We start from the raw sequence: 26,198 nt of genomic DNA on the forward strand, positions 1-26,198 counted from the left end.
AGCCAAAAGAAAGAGTATTTGGTGAAGCAGGTTTATGTTTGAGGCTAATATAATAGCCTAAAACAATACCACGTTTATATAGTATAATCGCGGTAGCCAAGTCTAAATGTTAAAAGAGCAAAACGATGCTCCAGGAGGGACAGATAAAAAGGGCTAAGGATTAAACCTTTCCATTACTCCATGTAAGACGGGGTGTACTGGATCTGCGGTTATTTGACTATGTAAAGTTAATGGCAACTTTACCCTTTTCTGGGGGACGGTAGTCAGCACTGAAGGTGCTGTGTAACACACACAAGAGTGGGGCTACTGAAGTGGTTTGCAGAATCCACAATCACAAAAACAGCTGAAATACACATGGCAAGAAACAGGTAAGAGTGGGGGAAAAGCTCACACTCTTACCAAGTGGAAAAAAACTCCAGAAATCCAGCAAAGCTGATGAGGGACTCACTAGGTAAGGGAAATTAGCCATTGAATGAGAATTCTACCTAACACAGCGCTTTGCCAAATGAGCTATATAAATATCCATTTGACCACTAGACTAGATATAGAATTTAGCATGGAGTCCTTGCCTCTCTGCACTGTTGTATCATAGCATTGGCATACCATCAAGTAGTAATGGCTCCTGGAAATTAGGACTTTCATTAAACATCAAAAGACAATTCTGCTATCGAATCTCAAAACACACAATACAAATTTATGGTTGCTGTTCTGTATAATTGGCTAGGTTTTGGTGATTTAAACATTTAAATATATACAGGAGAGCTCATATGGCCAGAAATAGTGAAAGGTGTATTTTGTCACAATGCAGAAAGCTGCCGCATAGTAATGATTTCCATACAGCTTTTTTCACACGTCGGCTGGATGTCACATACATATTACTCTCTTGCGAAGGAGAAAAGTCATTTTTACTCTCTTAAAATCACATTTACTCTCAAAGTTTAAAAATAGAGAGTAAAATACTCCCATCTCAAAATCTTATCTGGAGCACTGGTACATGTTCTTCATCTTTTGAGTGCCACTCTCACCAGTGGATTATATATTTATCCAAATAATGACAATGTTTTAACTGAAATCATATTAATCATAAATGCTTTTACATGCACAATACTATGGTAATCTGAGTATGACTCGGGATCTGAATGTTAATTGGACACATACAAGAACTAGCTTGGTTATTGATTTACCTTCAGATGCCCACAAGAAACAAGCTTCATGAAAATGTCCTTATCCCTATAAATAGCTTTAATGCTATCAGGCTCTTAAACCGCTTGACTGCAATTCCCATAAGTGTGAACCATATAGGCGCATCACTGTTGTAGTTTCACCTGGACTAAACACTCTTAAGCAATATTCAGAGTGCTTCTGTAACTTAAAAATATTGATACTGGAAGAGAAGCTTGACGGGAGATGGCATGCAATCGGAGACTGTGACAAATTGACTTCTGCCCTCGAACTTCACCAAACCCAGAGCCAACACAATCCTAAAATTAAAACCGGCACATTCAAGAGTTATACCTGCTACACCTGTTGTGGTAACATGGGCGCAGAGAAGGCTATACTCTCAAGAAGGGTGTGAATGTGGTTCAGTAGCAACCCAAATAGTGAAGTATAACAGTCCAAAATAAAGAAATGTTCAATCAAGGGTCTAAACAAATATATATACCTTCCTTAAAACACCATGTACCATGTACAATAATAACGAACTAGAAAGACACTATGCAAAACCCTCACCTGGGGAAAGGAAACTGAATAAGCAAAGATGGCAAGATACAGCCCTCTGCGTAATGAATCGGGGGTGTAAGGCAAATAACCACAATGTTCTTTAAAAGGATATACTCTTGGATGCAAAAAGGAATTAATGTGACCCAGCCAGCTTCTAGTGCCCAAAGATTGATGTTCGGGAGGATTGGGGCAATTAGCGGTCAATAATACCTTTCAGTCCAGCAGCAACGAACCATACTTCATGGCATGGTGCAATCGATTTGACTATCGTGAGAGTGCAAAAGGCAGCACTGGAGGGTCCTGGTGGTTTGAATGTGTCAGACAGTTCTTGAAACACAGCAAAAACACTAGGATTCCGACTGTCTTGGCTCTCGGGGGCACTGTGAGTCACACTCCCGTGTTTCAGGGACAAGATGAGTCTAGTGCTCCCAAATGCGGGGGAGGGTAGCACACAACTTCAGGGGTTCTTCAACACTGAGTTCCTGTGTTCTGCAGTGGCTGACTGAGAGACAGCCTTTTTCCAGCAGCAGGTTCACCCCACTGGTCCATGGGAATGGTTCGGGTACAGAGCTTGCCTCTGCCTTGGAACACCTCTCTTCCCCTTACAACTGAAGGACTTTGGAAAGGACTGTTCTCCCAACCGGGTCCAATAAAATCTTGTTCGAGGCTTGAAGTCCAAAAGATGATTCAAAGGAAATTGTGGGATACCCCTTCTTTTAAAAGCAAAAGTCATTAGGTGACTGGACTAAACCTAGCCTGCTTTTGGGATCTAATCCCTGTTCTTGGAACTAGTGGACTTTGACAGGAAGGAACGAAAGAGGCTGAAAGAAACAAGATGGTGGAACCTGCTGTTGTGTCTTGGTTTGGTTGTGAGGTTCCTGCTCCCTGTCTCCATTATTTATTTATTTTAATATTTGTGGAGCGCCACATGCCCGTAGGCCTCAGAGCGCACCTTGTATGGCTGCATGCTTTGGAATGTTGGGTGAGCTGAGTCTTGGAATGCTGTGGGATGGGATGTGGGATGGAGGTTTTGTGTGTGTCAGTTGGGAGTGAGTAACTGGACTGTGAAGGGGGCTGGTGGATGTTTCCTTAATGTACCTACCTACCTTGTAAACCCTGTGGTTCCTGATGGCTCTTACAAAAGTAAAGGACTTACCTTTTCACCTGTCTCCTGGTCATCCTTTCTGAAAGGCACATCTCATCAGTGACGACGAGCAGTAAAGAGCTTCCTCTGTCTCCACTAACCTTGCCCATTCCCTTCTCAATAGAAACTAACCCCGCCCATTCCCTTCTCAATAGAATCAAAGACTTTTAGATATGCAGCACCCTGGTGTAAGGCATATCCTTTTGTTAATGCATGTGCCCTTTGATACCTGTTCCCAGGCCAACTTCTTGTGGAGTGGCTGTCTCTCTGGAGAGGGGTTACCTGCCCTCACAAAGGGACAAAGAGAGGCAATCCCCAAAGGCCACCTTCCTGCCAGCAGTGGCAAGGTCTAGCATTTCTGGGGAGAATACATCTAATCCTTTCACGGCTGAGTTGAGCTCACAGGGCTGACTAGTGTGATATGCAAATTGCTGAGGCTGTAAAAATTATGGGTATACCATACACCATACCTTAACTCGGGTATAGCTTATATTAAAAGATGTCTCTGCAGCCAAGAGGGTAGACTCATAAGTATAGGGTTTTGGTACAGGAGTGCGTATCTTAAAAGCAGCCCTTGGGCTGGAAAGACTTGGCTATCACTGCAGCAGCCAAATGGGCACGTGTGACCTTTGAACCTGCTCTGTGCCACTAGTAGAGCAGGCACGCTGTAGATCGGGGTACTGATGCAGCAGGGACAGTCACACGCTATGGTTTTGACATTGGGCTTTATGAAGGGGGAATCTGTTCAGCACAGATGGAATTACGAGCATCATGTTATTCATTAAAAAGCAAAAGAGCCAGGGATTATACACCCTTGTCGTATGCAAGTTCCTCGCACCATGTCAATGTGGAGCACTGGGTAATAGCAGAGATGCCAGTGTGGCCTAGGCGACGGGAGCGAGCACATTGCAAGGTACTTAAGCTCACTCCATTGTCCCTTTTAACGCCACAAGCATTAACATATCCACTGGCACAGAGATTCTCACAGGCACCTGACACATGAGGTAGGCATTTGCCGGGCACTTTCATAATGGATTTACCTGGCCATATGATAGCAATAGATTTCAAAAGTTGTCAGTTCCAGTGTGCATATGGTGGTAGTGCCTGTACAAGAGTCATAGCTGTTTGTTTTTCCAGTGCTTGCTTCATGTCAATGGTGAACAATGACGGATTTCACTTACAATACTGTCTTCACAGTGAGTATTGAGAGTATGTGTTGTGTATCAAATGTAAATGGACCTGCGGCCAGCTCTTCCACCTTTCAGTTACACTACCATATCTGGTATTCCAATGCAGGCCAGTCCACAATTTGTTGTATGGTGATTTCTATTTTATTGATATAAATTAATCTTTTTTTCTCTCCATTTTTAAGCTTGCAATGCAGTTTCCATCAGATGATGTGCTTTTGATAACCGCCTCTGCACTTATTAAATCTGTGACTAACTTCAAACAGGTAAGAGCTGGCTTTCTTGGAAATTTACAACATTAGAAAATGTTTAAAAGGTTTTTCTTGCACACTTCCTATTCTTTGCTGCATCATAGCCAACCAAACGACTTTGTTATCTCATGTCTTCGGCTCAGTCATCTCGCCTTTGCACATTTGATGGGGTTTAAAGGTATGTTATCTCCTCTGCATCTTCTGCTGTACCGACTTTCCATGATGAAGAGACAAGGTCTCCATACATTGTCTTTTGTTAAATCTCTGTATGGTTTTGGATTCTCTACATGTTCTTTATTTGCATATTAGACTTTCTTCTACACTTCCTTCATAACAGTATGTTGTAGTGTAGCTACGCACCACATTATAGGGGGATGTGATGTTTGAAGACACACCAGAGCTTTCAGCCTCCGTATCAGAACTGCAGCATCCAGTGAGTGAACTGGCTGTTATTATTTGTCCTTTGTATTTACACTTCTAATCCGGCATGTAAAATTGCAGTGTTTTGGAAACTGAGATGTGTGACAAATCCAGGGAATTTGTCGCTTCTCCGCAAGGGGGATCCCATCCCCTGCAGGACTAGGGACGTCAGCCCACTAAGCTTAATGCCCCCCAGGGGACTAGGCAAGATGGATCTCTGGTGATTCCTCTCCCTTGGTGGACAAGGAATCCCTATTAAGGTATTTGATTCATACTCCCTCCTGTAGAGTCCCATGTGTGTGTTGGCTGTATGGGGATTGACCAGTGTAGCTGTATATATGACCCTTTTTATTTATTTTATTTAGTTATTTATTTTTTCAATTTGTAAAGTGCTCACACATCCCACGGGCATCGAGGCGCTGTTAGAGGAATTGTTTATTTTTTAGTTGCAACATTTTTTTTTGTGTCTTAGTTGCGTATTGGGATCGAACCTGTGTTGCTTCATGTCGGTCTTGCTTCCAAGGCGCGCACGTTGCCGCTGAGCTATCCTCCCGGGACTAAATGGCAGGTGTGGTTTCTGACCCATTTATAAGACCCTCATTATGAGAACAACAGAATACATGGATCGTCCAATCTAACATAAAGATGTTGTACGATCGACCCCAGGAGAGAAGAAAATGGAAGAAGTCCTGCTGTGCAAGCCGTAAGAGGAGACATCCTCCTGGTAGGTGGAGACAGGAAGCTGGCCAATATAGAAATCTTGCGCAGAGGAGCCAAGGATCGTGTAGAACAGTGCCGTCTCCATCTAGCCTGGCTCGACCAAAGAGAGGAGCTAAACCGCAGTCCCTTAACAGCTGAATAGACCGCCTCCTCGGAGGAACGCTGCCACACCAAACAAGGGACACAGCAGTTCCTGCGAGCGGGGGGGGGGCGGAGATTCCCTAACAGACCCCATGGTTAGGTAAGAGATTGGGAACCCAAGAGCAGGGTGAGAGACCAGAGAGCCCTAGGCGGTCTGAATGCCAAACTACCCCAAAAAGGGACGAGGGAAACAATAAACCCAGGGGGTGGGAGGGTAGAAGAAATAATACCTCAAGGTGGGTAGAGCAATGTATACAAACCCTAGGTCGCTTGACAAAATTTTATTCCAGTGGGAAGTGAGGGATATACAACCCCAAACTGGGGTGAGAGAAACTGTACTCCAGAGCAGAATGATCACATCTCGACTGTGGGAGTCGAAGACACTTTTACACCAGAAGACGAGGAAGAATAAAGAGAAATTTGGTCTTGAACTGTAAAAACGGGCATCAGGCCTGGGAACATCAAGTGATTGGGTGGGGGCAGAAGCTATTCTCCAGTTCATAAGTGGAAGGGGAACTCTTTTAAAGACATGTTTTGGTCGAATTTATATTTCATTATTGGTAGGGCCAGAACTTGGATTCGATTAGGCTTTGGGACGGAGAACTGTGTTAGGTTTTGTTATCAGTTTCTTTTAGATGGGGCCAAGATCCATGTTCGATGTAGGGAAAGAATAGCCCTTCTTCTTTGTTTTAATAACACTCAAATTGTGACATAACGTCTTGTCCGCCTCCTGAGTCTGATTTACCACAGATTTGTACATGTTTTATTGCATGAGTGCTTTCGAAGTTGTGGACAGGTTTGCCATAAAGGTTCACTTTCCCTTTTCATCTGCTGTTATGCATAACATGCTTTCGTCATTTCTGGCTCCACAGACCCGCTTTCGGTTTGCTCTGCATTGTGCTCCTCCAGTGCAAGGGTGTCAATGTACTTCTATGTCTCCATCAATGCACATGTTTCTTGCTCTGATTCTTTAATCAGCATTGTGTTCCAACTATGAAAGGAAGGCACATTCCTATATTTACCTATATACTGTGGCAAGCCGGAAGAACTCCCCATCTTGTTATGTGTTGGGGGCACTGTTAGGGATTAGTTTGGTCCGGTTGCTAATTTGAGGGGGTCAGAAATGTGAGGCGGAAACATTTTAGATAGATTCTCAAAGTATGCCATTTTATTAAATCGTTAAGTGTCAATGAATGCCTCATTATCCCTACCCTGACAAGGTTTCCCTGCCTATCTTTAACTAAAGAAAACACACCAACAAAGGATATCTCGCCCTCACACTTATACATAAAATACACAAGAAAATATATGACAATTCACAACAACCTAAACAATTGCATTTATAATGTTCTCACAGTCTCTCTTTAGAACCTGTTGAACTCCCTTTCCTCAGGTTTCAAGTTAGATTCAGTTCCAATGTTCAACAAAAAGACACAAGGAAATCTGGGTTTGCAACCAAGTTCCAACACAGTTCCTGGCTCCTTCAGTTTGTCAAAAGAAAGTTCTGTGAAACCAATGTTCAACCCAAAAGATACATTCCTCTTCTTCCTTGGATAACAATTTCCACTTCATCAAATATCATTAATGGTTATGATGCTCTGCCACCAGTTATGAATATCAAAGAAAACACAATCGGCCTCATTACTAGTTAGCCGGTCCGGATTGAACGGTGCCGGTAAAACTGCAACGGCACCGTTTTCTGGACCGGTGAACTCCGAGTAAAGTGGCTGTGGGGTGTTAAAGCTGCCAGGTCTGACTTGGCGGGCGTAACGCCACCGGCCGCTCACAGACGTGGAAACACCGGTACCATTACTGCATGGTGCCAGTGTTTCCATTGCCCCCATTGCCACTCCACAGCAATGGGGAGTAACGGAATGCCGGCTCCGGAATTCCCGGACTACCGGGGCTGTAATGCCCCGGTGATTCCAGCAAGTCCTGGGCCAGTAAATCCGCACGAGCCTTGCGGCAGCCTGCCGGTATTACTGGCATGGCTACCGCCCGACTCGTAATGAGGCCCGATGTCTTGTCAGATTCAAAAGAAACCCAGGTTCTTGTTGGATTCAAAGAAACAGTGTTTATGGTAAGGGTTAAAGAAACACAACTTCTTGTGAGCTCGTCTCAACTTGCTTTTTAATAAATAAAGTATTTTTAATTATGGCTTTGCAAAGTTTTACAATGAAAAGAAAAAAAAACAAGAGAAAACAACATTGAGAAAACCCGTCCACCCTTGAGCTGAAGCGCCATATGTTGCTTGGTGGGGCTGTTTTCTCAGGATCTCCTCCCTTAGCCAAGAGGTCTCAAATAATTTCCCAAATCCGAATGTTCTGCGGGCATAGTTGAATCCGATAATCATCTCGTAAGTAATCCAATATGGCTCCCCACTCTGTCCTGAACTTTTGATGGTCCCCCTGCAGATTATAGGTAGCCCATTCCATAGTGAGAATATTCCAGAGGTAACCTAACCATTCATGCTGTGAAGGAGAGGCCTCCTTCCATTTTACGAGCTATCACCACCTGGGCTGTCAGTATTAAAATCATACAGGCCGTAAAACGTGCCTTCCCTTGTGGTGCCTTGTCTTTTATCCATAAACCCAATTTACATTCCCCTTTTCCCAGAGGGGTATCTTTCCCTACCACCACTTGCACAATTGAGCACACTTGTTCCCAGAATAGTTTCAATGCTGGGCAGGACCACCAGATATGTAACCATCCCCCTTTTCCCAGAAGGGGATCTTTCCCTACCACCACTTGCACAATTGAGCACACTTGTTCCCAGAATAGTTTCAATGCTGGGCAGGACCACCAGATATGTAACCAATCTCCCATCCCTTTACAACCTCGCCAACAGGTCGGTAATGTGTCCGGGTACATGATGCTTAGCCTCTCCGGGGTATAGTGCCGGTATAGTGCCATTGAGTAAGAGTCTTATACCAGATTTCCCTTAAGTGGATGGATTGGGTGAGTTTCGGAACATTGTCCCACAGAGCTTCCCATTCCGCCATCAATATTTGTCGGTTTAGAGTTTGTTTCCATTTGCACATATATGGCAATTTCTCTCGGGGACCCCTTCTGATAATAATGTGTAGAAAGGATGGAAAAGATGTGTGTCTCCAGAATTAGATGTAATCTATTTTTCAAAAGTAGTGAGTTGTCTACCTGCCACACAGCTATTAGAATATACCACCCAGTGTTGAAGTTGGTAATATGAAAATCTATCCCCTTTTGTAAGGCCATAAAGTTGCTTACATTCCTCAAACGTCTTTAGCTTTTTGGCCGTGCATCAGATCCTTAAGACTTAAGCACCCACTGCCTTCCACTTTCCAAAGGCACCTGTCTCCATCCCTGGCATAAATTGGGCGTTTCGAAACAGAGGTGTGAAATGACCCGGGATTGATGAAATCTGCCGATGTTTGACTGCTTTGTCCCATATCTCGCCTACTAATGCAGTAATCTGCAATGCCTTCATACTGAGAGGTCGATCCTCCTTGGTGAGCCATAGGACTGCATCTAAAAGGCCACCCCGACCACCGCCTTATCCATGGGGAGCCACAATTTGCTGTCACCTGACAACCATTGTCTCAACACCCTCAATTGGGATGGCCAATAATACAGCCGAGTTAGGAAAGGTCAGTCCTCCTATGTTCCTCTGGATCTTTTATTGTGCCATATGAATATGGACAATGAGTGATTAAAAACTTCTTGGGTATGGAAGTCGGCAAGGCTTGAAAATAGTAAAGAAAATGTGGGAGGGTCACCATCTTTGCCGAGGCTATACGCCCCAGCCTTGAAACATGTAAGGGATCCCAGCGTGATAGTTGTCCATTTATTTAGCCTGTATCCTACAAAGGTAGTGCTCCGCAAATCCCATTTTTGTCATTGTACGAAAGAGCATAGACCATCCAACGCGGTCAAATGCCTTTCGGCATCAAGAGCTAGGACTACCACTGGAATACCCAGTTTACCCACCTTTTCTATCAGGTACAAGTTCTTCTTATGTTGTCAACTGTTTGACAGTGTTTAATAAAACCTGCCCTGGTCAAGTCCTAAGAAGGTTTGAAGTCTGTCTTCTAGGCGAGAGGCAAGAATCTTGGTGTATGTTTTACCGTCTGGGTTGAGCACTGCTATTGGGCGATATGACCCACATTGTGTTGGATCTTTACCTAGCTTTGAAAATATCACCAGTTTAGCCTGATCCATCGAAAAGAGTGATATGCCCACTTTTTCAAATGAGTTCTATAACCGCATTAAATGGGAAGCTGGAACTTTGGCAAATTTCTTATAAAAGCTTGCTGTGAACCCGTCGGGTCCGGGAGCCTTCTTCGGTGGGTGGGAGCTTTGCCATAGCCGCTACGACCTCCTCTGTGATGTCCCTCTCAAGAGCTTCCCTATCTTTACTCAGCTGAGTCGTAAGAGTGATAACACGCCAAATATAAAATGTGCCGCTCCTTAGTGGGTCTATCCGAGGTGTATAATGTCCCGTAAAAGCACTCGAAACAGTTAATAATTCCTTCTGTATCCACCCACTCCTCCCCTTCCCTTAAGAATTGTTTGGAGTTTCCCCTTCTCTCATTTGCTTTCCTAGGAGCCTCCCTGCTCTATTCCCTTCCATATAGTAGTATTGTCTGGATCTAAGCAGGGTCCTCTCTGCCTTTTTGTCCTTCAAAAGTTCCAGTTGCCCGCAAATTGCTCTACACTTTTTTTGCGTTATGGATAGTTACCCATTTTCGGCATAATTTCTTAAGTTGACCCTCCAAGTCCTCCTTTAGTTGGCAGCTTAACCTTTCCCTGAGAGCTTTACATGCTATCAATTTGCCCCAAATTACCACTTTAAAAGCGTCCCACCATGTACCTGGTGATATATCCGCAATATAATTCTCTCTAAAATAAGCTTGGATCTTGTCCTCTATCTCTGTCGGCAGAACAGAATCTGCCAGGATCCATGCTGGTAACATCCATTGCCATAGTTCCTGCCGTTGAAGTGTCATATTTAATGTCGCCGCCAAGGGTGCATGGTCAGACAAAGAGATTGCTCCTAGAGATACTTCCCCAATTCGTCCCGCCAACCGAGAGGAGACCCAAATGTAGTTGATTTGTGACTTAGTTCGGTGTACGTGGGAGTGGATGGTAAAACCTAATTCCTCTCCCTTGGATACACGCCATACATCTACCAGTCCCATTTGTTAAAATTTGTTTTTCAGTTGTTGAGATGAAATTCCCCGAGATACCACCCTCCGGCTTCTGTCTAGCTTCAAGTCCCAGGCTGTGTTTAGATACCCTGTCAAGATAATGTGCCCCAGCGCTAATTGTTCTAGTGTCGCTAGAGTAGCCCTAAGGTAACTCTTGTCCCGTTGGGTGCATATACCGTGACTACGATGAAAGTCTCTGACTTAATGCAAAGTTTGACAAAGACCTATCTATCGCCCTTGCTTATCACATGTAGTGCCTAGGATTACCATGTCAGAGTTCTTGCAGATCGCTATTAAGACCCCTGCTTTTTTTCTTGTTCGCATTAGCTTGAAAGATATCAGGATATCCCCTGAATCTCACACGTGTCTTGTTTAGCATCTTCGTGGATTCCCTCCCACCCCCGGGGAGCACAGCCCTCGCTGCTACTATGACCTTTATCTCCAGTTTGAGTCCATGTGTTGATTCCCCCATCTCGCCCTTCATCATTCCTTCCCCCTTGGTCGTAGCAGTGCCACAGCTCCCACTTTTCCCCACCCCTCACTCCAACAACCCAGGCCGGTTCATGGGTCATAGTGACAAAACGGGGAATACCCCAACCATGTACTGGTAAACTACCTGGTTTCACCAACTGCAGAGAGATCAACTAACCCTCTCCTTAAGATCCTGAGATAACCCCCTAACTCCCCTTCCCTGTTCGTCCACCCCATGTTATCTCCTTCTAGTTCGCCCGCCTCACAAGGCAGCTATATCAGACAGTCCTTAACGGTAGTCCGTGCCCCCCATCAATCACTTCTCTGGCTGTGATGTGTCCATTGTCTTCTCCCAGCATCTCAGGGCCTGTGGTTTTCAAGAGCATTCCCATTGTCTTCTCAATGTGGTAGATTAGTTTCCCTCCTCTAGTGTGCCTTGCGGTTCCTCAAACTCCAGTGATACCACTGCCAGACCTTCTTCGTACATAGTTACTCTGTCGACCTTTCTAACAATAGCAGGCCAAAAGGAAAAGTCCACCTATATCATACCTTTTCTTGCCTAAGAATCTTAGTAACTGGTCCCATCAGCCTCCTTTTTGATAGCGTTGAGAATGCCAAGTCCTGAAAGAGTTGAATCTCTGAGCCATTAAGAGACAGTGACGTACCAGTACGAGCCACCCTCAGGATTTCTTCTTTCTGTGCATAGGATGTAAATGCTACCAACACATCCCTTGGCCTGGCCCCGGGTTCTTTTCTTGCAGGACCCACTTTATGCATTCTGCCAATGAGTATCTCATCCGAGGTAATCTCTAGGAGTAGTTCAGCGCAAAAGGTTTGTATCGATTGCTTGAGGTCTATATCCGCTATCTCTTCTGGGACATTTTTAAAGCGAATGTCCGATCGCCTTTTCTTTTCTCCAAATCTTCATATTGAAGCTCCAAATTATAAGACGTCCTTGCTAGTCATTCCAGAGCTTCATCATTTTTCTCAGTGTCATCTGCTAATTCTTGCAGTGCCCGCTCATTCATAGCTACTCGTGCACTTATTTTTGCAATTTCTCCTTTTATATCTTGCACAGAGCTCTTCAGTTTTTACAGAAGAGATTTGTTCCTGAAAAGATTCCATCATAGTTTGCTTAAGGTGCTGTTGGTGATCCGCCAAGCATTGCTCAGCTCCTCCTTAGTGAATGCCATTATGTGTCCGTGCTCTGGAGACTCTTTATTCTATGGTTCTGAGTATTGTGAATGGATTTCACTAAAGGTTCCCTGCTCCTGTCTACCAACAACTGGTAATGGTACCTTCCACCCATTGAGCCTTCGACGTGGAGTGTGCTGGGATGCCTTTATTCTTCCCTTTACCTTTGGTTTGCGGCATGTGTTTCCTCCGAAGTAGTCAGCCAACAGTCTTCCTAGTGCCGTGTAGTTGGCTCGCTCAGTCTGTGCTACGAGTTTACCCTGCAGCATATTGACTTATTACACGTCTTTATCTCCGACACCTCGTTACCATCACTGTGAGGCCTTTGAGTATGTCTTACTCAGTATGATCACTATTTGTAACCAGTTCAGGGGCTCTTACTCAGCAGAAAGTCTGTATCTCAAAGGATATGGTTTTTCTTCTATGTAGTGCGGCCTGGTGTAAATTGGCACTATTGTAGTGTTGAGTTGCCAAGTGTAGGTATCGAGAAAAGCCCCAATACCTAGCTCCTTGTCCACAGGCTAATCTCCTTCACCTCCTCTTTGACGTCCAGGGAGGTCTTTGCTGTAAGTAGATCCTCCCCACTTTCAGCAGCGTAGGAAGCACAGTGTCGATCAGAAGTATCCTTTAGCTGCCCCCCCCTTGCACTCCCTCCAGCCTTGGTGCTAGTCATTCCTCATATTGGTTTTATCCACATCTCATCACCCACAGTGTGTACCTCAAAGATCCCAGAGGGGTTCTTCCAGTGCGTGATTGGGGCCCTGCCTCCAACTTCCTCACCTGTGGAGTGTTCCTCTTGGGGTAAATGAAGCTGCTTCAATGGAGTGGGTCCCTGAAGCGGTCCCGTTGCCTTGCGCCGGTTTACGCCGATAGGCACACCAGTTCTCAGATAGCTGTAAAAGAAAATGTCTTGAGAGAAAACCGATGCTGCTCCATGCCCCCCACAAAGCCAGGGGTCCCAAAAAGTTATTTTGTGTTGGGGGTGAGAGGGTGGAGGGGGAGATGTCCTTTCCTCGATGTGTACTCTGTGAGGGGTGGGGGGACTATATTGGCCCTCAATCGTCGATCCGCAAATGTCCCTTACGGTTGCTCTCCTCCTTTTTCAAATGTTGCACTCAAGGGAGGTGGGGGGGTTTAACACCCACCTTAGGTCGCGCCTTGTCGCACGCGGCCTGCACTGCAAATCCCACTGGTCACAGTGCTGTGGCATCTTGCTCCTCAATTTGGATCAATTCCTCTTGGTGGCGGTTCAACAGGGACACGCCCTGCTCGACTGCAGCGCCGCATTTACGGCCGTCTTGTTTTCCTATGGTCCCCGGGTCTCTGGGGCATCATCGATGTCTTGGCTTGGGGGTTCGTGTATTCTCCGACTCTCGTCACGTCCAGAGGGGAGGCGATCTCCACTTATAGATGAGCATTTTTCATAGGGGGGGAGACTAGCTGCATTGAGCACGTCATTCCCCTTCGGGCGGCCATCTTGGAAGTCTCAACTCTCTCTTTATGCACTATAAATCAGTTTGCATCTTTGTCAGGATGACTTCACAGCACCTCTCCTTCCACCTGGTTGACTCTCATTCCAGGTTAACTTCTGCAAGGCATGCAGGTCTACTCGCCTGCCCTATAATGTTCCACACTTATAGTGCTTCTGATGGTTTAAATCTACTGACAACAAAGAATTTTACCACAGCTTCAGCAATTTGATACTTTGTGACTTTCAATAGCTTTTCAGAAACTACAAGATTCACTTTTAGTGCCCCTCAACACCTCCAAGTAAGCAAGGCACTCTTTTTCAGAACATTCACCTTCCAGAAGGGCAGCCTCTTTGCAACTCTTGTCTTTCTGCTACGCCAACAACCAAAATGTCTTTAAGGATGTAATGTTACCTTTCCTCCTTTTGGCTTTGGCAAAGTGAGTTTCTATACCAGCCTTTGGGGCAGAATTACAATCGCCAAGCTTCCCCCTTTTTACAACCTTGTATTCACACCTTCTTTTCCTGGCAACCAGAGAAGCTTCATTTTATGCCTTGTTGTTGGTCTCTTTTGGCTTTGGACAATACTTTCGCATTTCACATTTTTTTTTTATATAGCGCTACGAACCCTCGGGTATCTGAGCGCTGCTTATTATTATCCACGGTGTGTGGTGCTCATTTATCGACCTCGGAAGGATGAAAGGCTGAGTTTGGTCCTGCCTTGATTCGAACCTGCGTTAGCAGGCTCTGCACAGATGTCAAAGCAAGCGCTCTACTCGCGGTGCCACTTGACCGGCTATGCACAACTCCTTAGGCTTTGGGCAATGCTTGCACTGCTCTTGGCTTTGGTCAATGCTTGCAGGCCCCCTCATGGTTTTGGGCAATGCTTCTTCCCTGGAATTCACAATTATCAAAAGTTCAGTCACTTAAATTCAGTTCTACATTTTTCAACTGCTTCATAGATGCTTCTTCAATTGACGTTCACCTCAGAATCCCTTTTAAGCAAATGCGGTCAGTCTTTCATCTGTTTTCCTTCAGTTTAGTATTCAATTAGCATGATTCAAAAGGTTTAACTCGTACGCAAGTTCTAGTAAATAGTTTCAGCAAGTGCTACTTTTATGGCATTCCATTGTCCGAAAATTACTGGTCGGGTTAATAATGCTTTAGTGATTCTCCTTAGCTACAGTTACTTGTCTTTGTTCGTACAAGGGATCTGAATGCTCAGTAATGCTCCCTTCGCCTGCTGCAGGACTTTAGCGGTTTCTTGTGAACAGCCACACTTCCTCGTTTAAGGTGTCTTCATTCCCGCTACGCAGTCACAGAGCTTGTCTCGCGTCTGAAACCGTCGGCTGCGTTGCCAACTTCTAGCCACGGCCTCCGGCAAGCTTCCTGCTGCACATTCTGTGTACTTCAGATTCAGGGGGGAAAAGGACCCTCTCAAGACCGGCAGCTGAAATCTGCTTCACAATGGTCCCGGCACCCTCTTCCCACCAACTTCTGTTTGGATTGCCAACTACATGCTCTCCTCCTCCTCCTGCTGCTACTACTCCACCCCACCCCCATCTAATGACCTGAGAGGGCCTTTTAAGCCTCAGGCATGGGTCGTTGGCCTTAACAAACTGACCACTCCAGCAGCATTGCTCTTCAGCCCTCTTCCTCGTCCCAGTACTTGGGGGGGGGGGGGGGGGGGGGGGGGTGTAAGGGGACTTGAAGTCCCCAACAAACGAATTTGGCTTTTTAGTCCACTTTCTACTTTTACATGAAGGTTTAATTCTCTTGAATGAATTTAAGGAAAGATCACAAGAGTTCACTTGAAAAGGGGAAGGTAGTTCACTTAAGCCATTATTTACAGGTATCCTTTAACTGTACTTATGGGAGTTAAGAGCGTGTTTAACTTTATAAGTCTTAGACAGGCTTTCCTTTCTTAAGATGTTTAGGGATTTCATATTAACTTAACCCACATTTAGGGATTTCATATTAACTTTACCCACATCAGGAGGTTCAATGTGTGGTTTAGACACATCATAACGACGATAAGCCATTAAATACCTTGGTACCGGTAAACGGATTTTCCATTTTAAGGACAAATACCACGTCTCATCCCACAGGATCTCCTCGCAACGCTGGGCCTTTCTCCTCCCAGGTGACCTTCCCGCAGAACACCACCCCCAAGTTCAGGATCAGGAAGCGTTTGCCTTTCCCTGGCCACCTGGGAGGACATTAGGCAGGGGTTTAGTGAGGGATCTGCAGGATTCATCACACTACCCAATGTGCCTTCCAGAGGGTGGAAGCTGTGGGATCCCACTGGCTTGCTACACCCACCAATGTTCGGTATTACATCCTCAAGGATATTAAATAGCCCTCAATCAAAGATAGATAAACACATCAGAGAGTGGGTAAACCCTCTAATATTCCCTTATCGGGTATTGCTAAACCCTCCTTTTACAAGTCTCTCTTGCATCTTTTTATGAGGATACTAACTCCGTAACAGCCAGAGTTTATATGGATAATACTTTACTACAAGTCCCTCAGAGAAAAGCCTTTCCGGCTACACGCTCGCACGATCATTTCAGAACAGCAGCACACGTAAGTACAAGCATGAGATTCGAGGATCATGAGGAGAGTTTCTGATGATTATATGAGGGCATGGTTGGAAGGAAATGCGATGGAAGACGGTGTCAATTTCTTGCAGTTGCAGAAAAACACGTGAAGACGAACTGCTGGAAGAATTGCAAGATGGCAGCAATGCCACACAGGGGCGGGGTGGGGGGGGGATGGACTCTGGCTGCCCGTCAAGCAGTGGAGCATACCTAGTCCCACTGATACATTTATTAACTGGGGATATTTGAGATTTGTGAGTTGAACATTTAAATTGCGTATATATTTGCACCTGTCTTCCACGAGTGGCTAAGAATACTGGCTAAGAATACACGCTAAGAACATATGCTTTCACCCTAGTATTTACTGGCAGTATAAGTAGTTATTACTTATTACCCACCACCCATGTCAAAACGAAAAGCTACTAAACCCCCCCACCCCTGCCCCCCACTCCCCATGCCCAACAAGGTGAAAGTGCAGCAATGTTAACTTACCCTATTGACCATGCAAACACAACACAATGATAAACGAAATAGTGTCCCTCCTCTGTGATGACTCAATACTACAGGTGAATAAAATCTGGGCAAAAGAAAGGGTGCAGCATTAAAAGGCGCTGACTACTCTGCAATCAATTACATGGCAGCAGCAAGCCCAGTTCTGGAAGAACTTTAACACATCACCAATTGGGAATAGGGCTACTGCTATGGCCCTGCCTGAACCGCAAGTTACCTATGCAGATATGTGCAAGAAAGCTGTTAGCGCTGATAAAGCGTCCCTAATAGCTATGGCAAAGGTGGGTTCCATCCTCCCAGGGTATGAGGTACCCAAAACCCGTGCACAAAGCAAAGGGAAAAGATACATTATCCCAGAATGTAAGTGTCCCCGTCGTGGGGAAGCCCAATGTTAAAGGAGAAATTGTAGGCTTGCTGACTTCTATTGAAGATGGGGTTCAAGTGATGCCCATACAAAATAGGTTCAGTCCACTGATGTTGGAGAAGGAGGGGGTGGGGGAGGCTGCAGGGGGCAATGGACATAGGAATGAGGGGCAATGATATTGTAACACCCCATGGATAATGTAGCCAGTGTGGAGGCTGTGCACATAATACAGCAGAACTAGAGTGAGTAAAAGCGGATAGCAGGCTATTAGCAAGGAAGTTGACGCTCTCTAGATTGCTCTAAAGGAGGAGCTGAGATTGGGTAGTTATTCACACAAACCTAGAACCTAAGAAGGCTGTGCTAGCGAGTAGTAACGAGCAGAGCCCAACCCATCAGAGTATGTCCAAACTCACGAACCGGGTCAATAATGTCAACACCGTCTTCAAGCTTAAAACTTGCATAACCCAGCTAACTAGGACTTTGCCAAGATGTAGCCGCCCAGGCTCAGTCCTGTAACTCCCATTTATTTCTAATCAATCTTTGATATCGCCAAGTCACTTTAAAGAATCAGATGAGAGCTTGCCCAACAAGGTTTGTCACTGGTTGAGATCTAAAAGGGGTTGTCTGTCGATAATTAGGAGTGACAGCTGCCTGTGTATCAAGCACCATTTTCAAAGATTACATTAATGTCCTCTTAAAATCCCATTTATTAGTAAAGGGACTCCTGTCCATAGAGCAGAGGAATATACCTCTAAGCCCCTTGGAGGTGACAATCCCCATGAGCCCCCCCCCCCTCCACACACCCGCCTGTACTAGCGCCAGCTCAGGCAATGTCCTCTGGGTTAGATAAACCTACTAAGGAGAGGATGGGTGACAAGATGTCTGTCAAAAGCCCCAGCAAGCCTGTTGTAAATCAAATTGGAGTAGGTCCCGGGACAGCTAGTAGTTTGACCCAAGCCCCAGGCAACAGAAAGCCAACAGGAACATCGCCAGGGTTGGTTGCTTCAACATCACCTGGGTTGGTCACTGGGAATGGTGACCACAACACGCAACTGCAGGAAGAGGGACCTAACGATGGTGGTTGGGGGTGGGGAGTTGAATAAATCAGTTCTGGGAGGTATGGATTGACAGGAGGTCCCAGTTCTACCCTGCGTGAATGAGGGGAGTAGCTGCATGGGCGTTGCTTTAAGTGCTGACCAACAGGCATTGGAGAGCATGTCCAACCTAGGGGCGGAGGTGCAATTGATATTGTGGAACTTAGCCGAGGTGCAGAAGTATATGGAGGATGAGGGTCGGACTCCATTTATGCGGACCCACTCTAATATTGATCTCCAGGAGCCATGGGCATTGACTGCTCCCAATTTACAGGATTATACCACCTTTCTGATGGCACCCGTCCAAGATAGAGGGGGGGGAGACCAAGCAGGGGCTTGCTTACGTGGGTCAGTACTGAAGTATTTTCCTCAATACAGATGCAATATACTAAAGACTTTCTATAACTTCACATGAGTTTTGTGGATGGCACTTATGTGCTAATCAATATGTATAACCAACAGGAGTACCATGGTGGGTTTACTTTGTTCTCACTCATCGAGCAAAGAGTTCGGGTCTGGCGGGAGGAACGAAAACAAATTATAAAAATGATAATTATGGGAGGTTTTAATTAGCAGTTCGAATCCCTTGAGATTATGACTGGATTGGCTGAGCATGAAGATAATCTCTGGGGCATAGATGACCTTGGTGCTGAGCGGCCTAAGCGGAAAAATAAAAGGAAGGATTTAGCAGCAATTGTGATTATGTCCTCAGACTTAAGAGCATGCAACAGCAGATTTAAAAGTGATTGCCCTGCAAGGAAAACCTTTAGCTCAAATCACAAGGCAAGTGTTTCAAAGCGCTCAAGGAGGAAGGGAACAAGGGGAAGAAAAAACAAGTCATTCAGAGAACTAACATTTATGAACGATACAAGTCTGCACAGGCAGAGTAAGTCCATATAGTACAGTTAACACTGTAGATAACAGCAAATGGGTCTGATGACGATTCTGCGGTTTTTCCAAGTGCATTTAGATGCCACCATGCAAGGAGGGGAGACAGGGAAGATAGACTATCATTAAAGGTATGGTCCGTTCAGATCGGGCACAGATGGTACAGGAGAGGGAGGGGTAAGGGGTGGCGGGAGAACAAGTGCAGGGGGGGCGAGGGGGAGTCCTAGTGCGCCAAGTCAGTAAGAAACTTGGGTAAATTCTGAGAGATGCCATTCTCATGGCTCATTGACCAAGTGCAGTATTGAGGAAACCAGTTTAGGCCCGGAGGCAAGTGCGAGAGGACTGGCGAGGGTGCCGGGCACCTGTAAAACTCTGAGGTACATCCGACGGCCAGTCGGCAAGCTGGGTGGAAAAGGAAGGGGAGAGGGATAGAGCGGAGAGAGAGGGTAGCAGGGGAGAGGGAGAGAGCAGTAAGAGTAGAAAAGGAATGTCTTAAGGAGTGTCTGGAACGTAAGGAGTTCAGGCTCAAGACCGAGGGTGGCAGGGAAGCTGTACCAGAGGGAGGCCCATGCTGAGGATAAATCTCTCTGCGTAGAGAACCAGCTCACTCGCAGAAGGTTGAAGGTAGATGAGCGGAGGGCTCAGGAAGGACATTATTTAGGTAGGCATTGTTGCAGATGGGTAGGTCCCAGGCCCCAGAAAGCCTTGTGGACAATGCAGAGGATCTTGAACTTGATCCTTGCAGCCACAGGGAGCCAGTCGAGGGATTTCAGCGCTGGAGAGATGCAGTCCCTGGGCTTGAGGCAAAGGATAAGTCTTGCGGTTCTGTTCTGGATGAGTTGCAAAGGGCACAAAGCAGAGGCAGGGAGGTTGAGAAAGAGGCTGTTGCAGTAGTACAGCCTAGAGAGAACCATCGCTCTGGAGACAGTGCGGCATTGGGGGAAGGTGTGGAGAAGTTGGGAAAACTCCAGTGGCAAAAGAGAGATTAGAGATGAGCCAAGGGACTGGCCACTAGGGGGCGCGCGGATGAACACCACCTCCGCGTGAGCTCCAGCACCCATGGTCCCTGAGGCGACCTGAGTCCCCGTCTCACGATCCCCCTACCAGTTGAGAAGTGCTGAGGAGCTGTATGAGGGCCCCCCCTCACCTGGGAGCAAACGTGATCAAAATCGGACCGGTGCAGCTGATAGTTAGATTTTTTGGAAATGTCCAACATCTGAGTGCAGAAGGAGAGAGTGGTGTCAAAGATGACCGAGGGCCAGGGGAGGCCGGCCAGCATGAGAGTGGGAAAACGGGAGTCCCGATGCAAACGATCTCAGTCTTACTGGCGTTGAGGCAGAGGTCGTTTGCAGCACACCGTGACTGAATTGCAGACAGACAGTCCGATATGAGGTAGGCATTGGAGGTGTCTGAGGGTAGAGTTGCATGTCCTTTGCATGACAATGGAAGTTAAGAGGAGAAAGTGGCAATCGCACGTGTCAGGGCAGCCATGTAGACATTGAAGAACCAGGGGGATAGGCTGGAATACTGGGGGACGCCACATGTTGAAAGTAATAGTAGAGAGGAAGGACCCAAGTTCCACTTGGGATGGGGGGTCGGAAGGGAAGGTTAACCATTCCAGAGCCTGAACTGTGATTCCCAGGGTGTCCTGGAGATGTGCAATAAGGATGTTGTGGTTTACCGTGTCAAAGGCAGAGGAGAGGTCAAGAAGAATGGGGACAGAGAGGGTGTTGGTGTCAAGATTTCAGAGCAGGTCTTCACAGGTGTTCAGAAGAGCAGTTTCCATGCCTCTGGATGCTCTAAAGCCAGACTGATGGTCGTGGAGTGAACCAGCAGATTCAGTGTGGAGGGTGAGATGGGAGATAGCCAGCTTCTCCAGGAGTTTGCTGAGGAAAGGGGTGATGGAGATGGGTTGGTATTTTGCCCGATTGCAGGGTTCAGCCGAGGGTTTCTTACACAGAGAGTGCACAAGGGGGTGCTGAAGAGAAGTTGGGAAAACTCCAGTGGCAAAAGAGAGATTAGAGATGAGCCAAGGGACTGGCCACCAGGGGGTGCGCGATGAACACCACCTCCGCGTGAGCTCCAGCACCCATGGTCCCTGAGGCGACCTGAGCCGCCGTCTCGCGATCCCCCCACCAGTTGAGAAGTGCTGAGGAGCTGTATGAGAGCCCCCCCCTCACCTGGGAGCAAACGCGATCAAAATACGACCGGTAGAAGCGGAGATACCACCGTGTGAACATCTAGGCCCGAAGGCGGCCCAGCAGCGACAGTGAGACCGCGCCCTCGCGTCACGGCAATCCGGCAGAAGACTTCCTGCGCCCACTAATCGTGTGGGCGGTGCTTGGAAGGTGAATCTCCCAGCCCCCGCTGAATGTGGATGGAAGTGCCCCTCGGGTACGGAACGTAGTAATTAAGAAGGGGCCAGCCACTTTAGCGCGCTCGTTCCCCAGGAACACCCTGCCGTCAGAATCCCGAGCGGAAACCCTCGTTCTTGCCGGTCATAGACTGTGGCCCAACCCTAACATCAGGCTCCGAGTTAGTAGTGGGCACCCTGCCTTGACGCCTAGAATGACAGCCTTGTATCAGTGTATGAACGCCCCCAGAGCCCAATCGCCGGTGACACACTGGAGAGGGTAAGGCCCCGACTCAGGGGCGTGTGCCTCCTCTCACCCCGGATCAAAAGCATGGGCTCCAACCTTGGTGGCAAAATCGATAAGATCACCCAGAGAATGGACAGCTTCGAAGAAAGATTGGAGGGTGTCGAAAACAATCAGACGTCGATCGATACACTCGAGATACAAATGGACATGAGGATACGGAACATTGAGAAAAAGGAAGAGGAGATGCGCCTTTAAATGGACGATTTAGAAAATAGGGAAAGAAGGAATGACCTGCGCTTCTTTGGAATCCCGGACGTGAAGGGGAAACCGAAAAGGATCTCAAGGACACGATCCACGATATCATAAAAATTCTAACGGCCGATGAAGAAATCGATGAGCCCAAAACTGAAAGAATACACCGAGCTGGTGGACCCCCCGGTGGCCCCCGCTCGGTCCTGGCCAAATTTCATAGATACCAGGACAGGACTAGGATTCTTGAGAAGGCCAGATCTGGAGGCCCACTCACGATGGGAGGGGCTCAGATTACGATCTTTCAGGACCTATCTGCGCTTACGTTAGCACTTAGACGCCTTTGCAGCCCCCTGACAAAATGGCTCAAGGAACAGGGCATACGATACAGATGGGGCAACCCATTCTCACTAACTTATGAACTCGGAAGTAAGAAAATCGTCCTTAGAGCAGAGGATGACATAAAAGAATGCATCGCCGACCTTCTGAATACAGGCCCGAAAGACAACGAAAATGGGGATGACGGACGAGACGGAATGCAATGGGAACAACAGGGACCTAGGCGCAAAAGAGTAAAAGGATCCAGAAAATACCGACGCCCCAATAACATACCCGATAACAAAAAGTGAGGATGTTCCTCCTGAAGGCCATGACCAGAAGCACTAGTACCCATGGTTGAAGCATGAGACGCAGGTCGTATGAAGACCGAGAGCTGGGATGTCAAGTGCTCAGGGGACGATGGAAGTAGAACACCCCTCTGAAGTAAGAGGGGGTAGGAACCCGAGTGAGACAACCCCGGGAATGCACGTAACGTTATATTGTTATATCTTTGTATGATTATTGTTGTTACCGATGTTGTATTACATGAAGCGAGGGGGTGGGAGTGGGAAGGGGGCTCACCCTTATGTTGCGATGGAAAATTTGAATGGGACCGTGAGGTAACGGTCCCCATTGATGGTCCGACAATGGACGAAACACTGTCACCAAGTCTGTTTCGGACGCCGCCAAAAGCTGCTGATGCAGCACCCTCAGTTCTTGGGCTTCCTTGAGCCTCAACAACCTATGAGGGAAAGGGATGTGGGAATAATGAAAGATTCGTTTGCAACACCAACGTTGATATGGGCCTTGAGAAGCGAGCAATTGTCTGGCCAACAGTCTTGAGAGACACCTCAGAGACACTCGAAGATGGCGTCTTTTGATAACCCAAAAACGAAAGACTCACTCAGAGTGGCGTCCATTAATGTAAAAGGGCTGAACTCTCCAACTAAGAGGTCATTAGTAGCAAGGGAATTCCGCAGATCCAACATTGACATAATGCTTGTGCAAGAGACCAAGTTTGCCAAGGGGGAGGAGAGAAGCATCATCGGGAAGCGGGGGGTCTGGAATTCTGGGGCTCAGGCCCGCTGAGAAAAGGTCGGGTTGGCATCCTGCTCAAGAGGGGCATCCAAATTGAGGTAGAAAAGACATGGTCTGATGTGGCAGGTCGGGCCCTCCTGATCACGGGGAAAATAGCCAGAGTAAAAGTGACTATTGCCACTGTATATGCCCCAAACATTGGTCAGACTGCATTCCTACAGAGAGTAATCCCAAAAATAATGATGGAGGCAACGGGCACGTAATTCTGGGGGGTGACTGCAGCCAATGGGCAGACCCAGGTATTGATTGGAAACTGGGGAATCTAGACACAAGGAGTCAGATTAAAGAGCGACGTACCGACCTTGTCAAGATAATGGACCTGTACAACATGGGGGACATATGGAGAATAATGCATCCCGGTGTAGCTGGATACACCTTCTATTCAAATCCCCATCACACTTTTACAGGCATTGACTATATATACATGTCGAACGACCTCACCACCAACCACACAGCACTCGGATATTATTCCAATAACCTGGTCGGACCACGACATGGTGCAAGCTGACATTTCTTGGGCAGACCTACCCACCATGGGAGGGAAATGGCGATGCAATGAAACCCTCTGGAAGGACCCGGTTTTCAAAGCGACGATGGAGACCAAAATCGAAGAGTACTTTAAAATTAATGACGATGGGGAGGTTTCCAAACAAGTGATCTGGGAGGCAGGGAAGGCCACATGGCGAGGGACTCTAATACGGGAGGGGGCCGCAAAGAAAAGGGAACGGAAAATTATAGAGCTAAAGTTGAGGGGCGATATAGGTCTATTAGAAGCAGAGATGGAAAAAAGAACATAGAGTTGACCCTGACAAAGTGAAAACTCCGCAGTTGAAAAGGGAAGAATTGAGGCTCTTGGAGCACAATCAAGTGGTGTGTAAATTGCAATTTTTAAAACAGAAATTTTATGAGAAAGGCGATAAGGCCGATGCCTTATTGGCCGCCAGACTTAGGGAACAGAGATCTAATCGTAGAGTGAACAAAATCATCGAGGACCCTGTCCCCTTCCCCATACCCCACCCAATATCCTAGAATCCTTTGTCAAATTTTATGAGAAACTCTACACCTCTGAGATAATTCCCTGCCAACCTGACCCATCAGCCTACCTATTTTCAATCCCTATGCCCACGATAACGAATGCAGAAACTGAGTTTCTGGATTCCTCGATTAATGAACAGGAAGTGCACGAAGCGATCAAAAGGCTAACGCTAGGTAAATCACCGGGTGAAGATGGCTATACCGCCGGTTTCTATAAGACCTTTGCCAAACAACTAGTCCCCTTCCTCTCGGTTCTATTTAATGTAATATTAGAGACAGGGCAGGCCCCAGACTCCTTTAAAAAAGCCTTGATAACAGTCAAAGAGGGCAGGGACCCCAAAAGCGGCAGATCTTATCGCCCTTTTTCCCTTCTCAACCTTGATGCCAACATTTACTCCAGGGTATTGGCGGCTAGATTAGAAACGCTAGTGCCCCGCCTGGTTCATTCAGATCAAGTTGGGTTCATACTCGGGAGACAGGGAGCCGACTCCATGCGCAAAACATTGCACCTCATTCATGTGGCCCGCGACCTCCATGGGGACCCAGTCCTGCTATCAATTGATGCCGAAAAGGCCTTTGACAGAGTCGAGTGGGATTTCCTGGGAGCCGTTTTGCAGAAGGTTGGAATAGGCCCCAAAACTAGGAGGGGCATACGGGCGATATATACATCTCCTACAGCATCGATAGCCGTAAATGGGGAATACTCCCGTTGGTTTGAATTACAACGAGGGACTAGACAGCGATGTCCCCTCTCCGCGATCCTCTTCGCCCTTTCATTAGAACCCCTAGCACAAAGGATAAGATCCGACCCTGGGATAGAAGGGATCTGACTAGGCCCAGTGGAATATAAAATAGCGCTATATGCGGACGACATTTTCTTACACATGACCAATCCCACAGAGTCAATTCTTAGACTAATGGACGAGTATGGCCAATTCTCCGGCTTTAGAGTGAACAAGGCAAAATGCATTCTATTCCCCCTGCAGGGAACTAGGACAGAAAATGACCCTAAGTTTCGCCCGCTAGGTCTTATGCTAGAACACCTCACTCTACAATACTTGGGTATACAGATTACTAGGAACCTGAATGACTTATTTGAAGCTAACCTCCCACCACTCCTCCAGCGGTTCACTGCGGACCTTACGAAATGGGGAAAACTTACGATCTCTTGGCTTGGCCGCATCAACGCGATTAAGATGACATGCCTCCCACGCTTCCTGTACCCATTCCAAATGCTACCAATCGAAATACCCAAATCGTTCTTCAGGGAAGCTAAGAAGATCTTGATGAGATTTATATGGCAGGGTAAGAAACCTAGAATTGCATACACCACATTGATACTCCCCAAGGACAGAGGAGGGGTTGGGCTCCCGGACTTGAGATCATATTACATCGCCTCCCAATTACGAGTCATGATTCCCCACCTCAGAGAACACAATGACCTCCAATGGGTCCAAATGGACAATCATTACTTTGCACCGGCCACAGTATCAGAATGGCTATGGACCCCGCACAAAAGGATACTACGGAAAATCAAG

General features: G+C 46.7%; 1 protein-coding gene across 2 annotated transcripts in view; it reads left to right on the forward strand.

Annotated features, from left to right (window-relative positions):
* The window catches only part of PYROXD1 (pyridine nucleotide-disulphide oxidoreductase domain 1), a 379,583-nt gene that overhangs the window by 13,310 nt on the left and 340,075 nt on the right, over positions 1–26,198 (forward strand). For both annotated transcript variants that reach the window (XM_069628426.1, XM_069628427.1), the window contains exon 2: positions 4,239–4,319. In XM_069628426.1, the coding sequence (XP_069484527.1) occupies positions 4,239–4,319 (81 nt within the window). The remainder of the gene's footprint in view (positions 1–4,238; positions 4,320–26,198) is intronic.

This window comes from Ambystoma mexicanum, chromosome 12 (genome assembly GCF_040938575.1).
Source record: "Ambystoma mexicanum isolate Mex_15411 chromosome 12, UKY_AmexF1_1, whole genome shotgun sequence".
Classification (NCBI taxonomy): Eukaryota; Metazoa; Chordata; class Amphibia; order Caudata; family Ambystomatidae; genus Ambystoma; species Ambystoma mexicanum.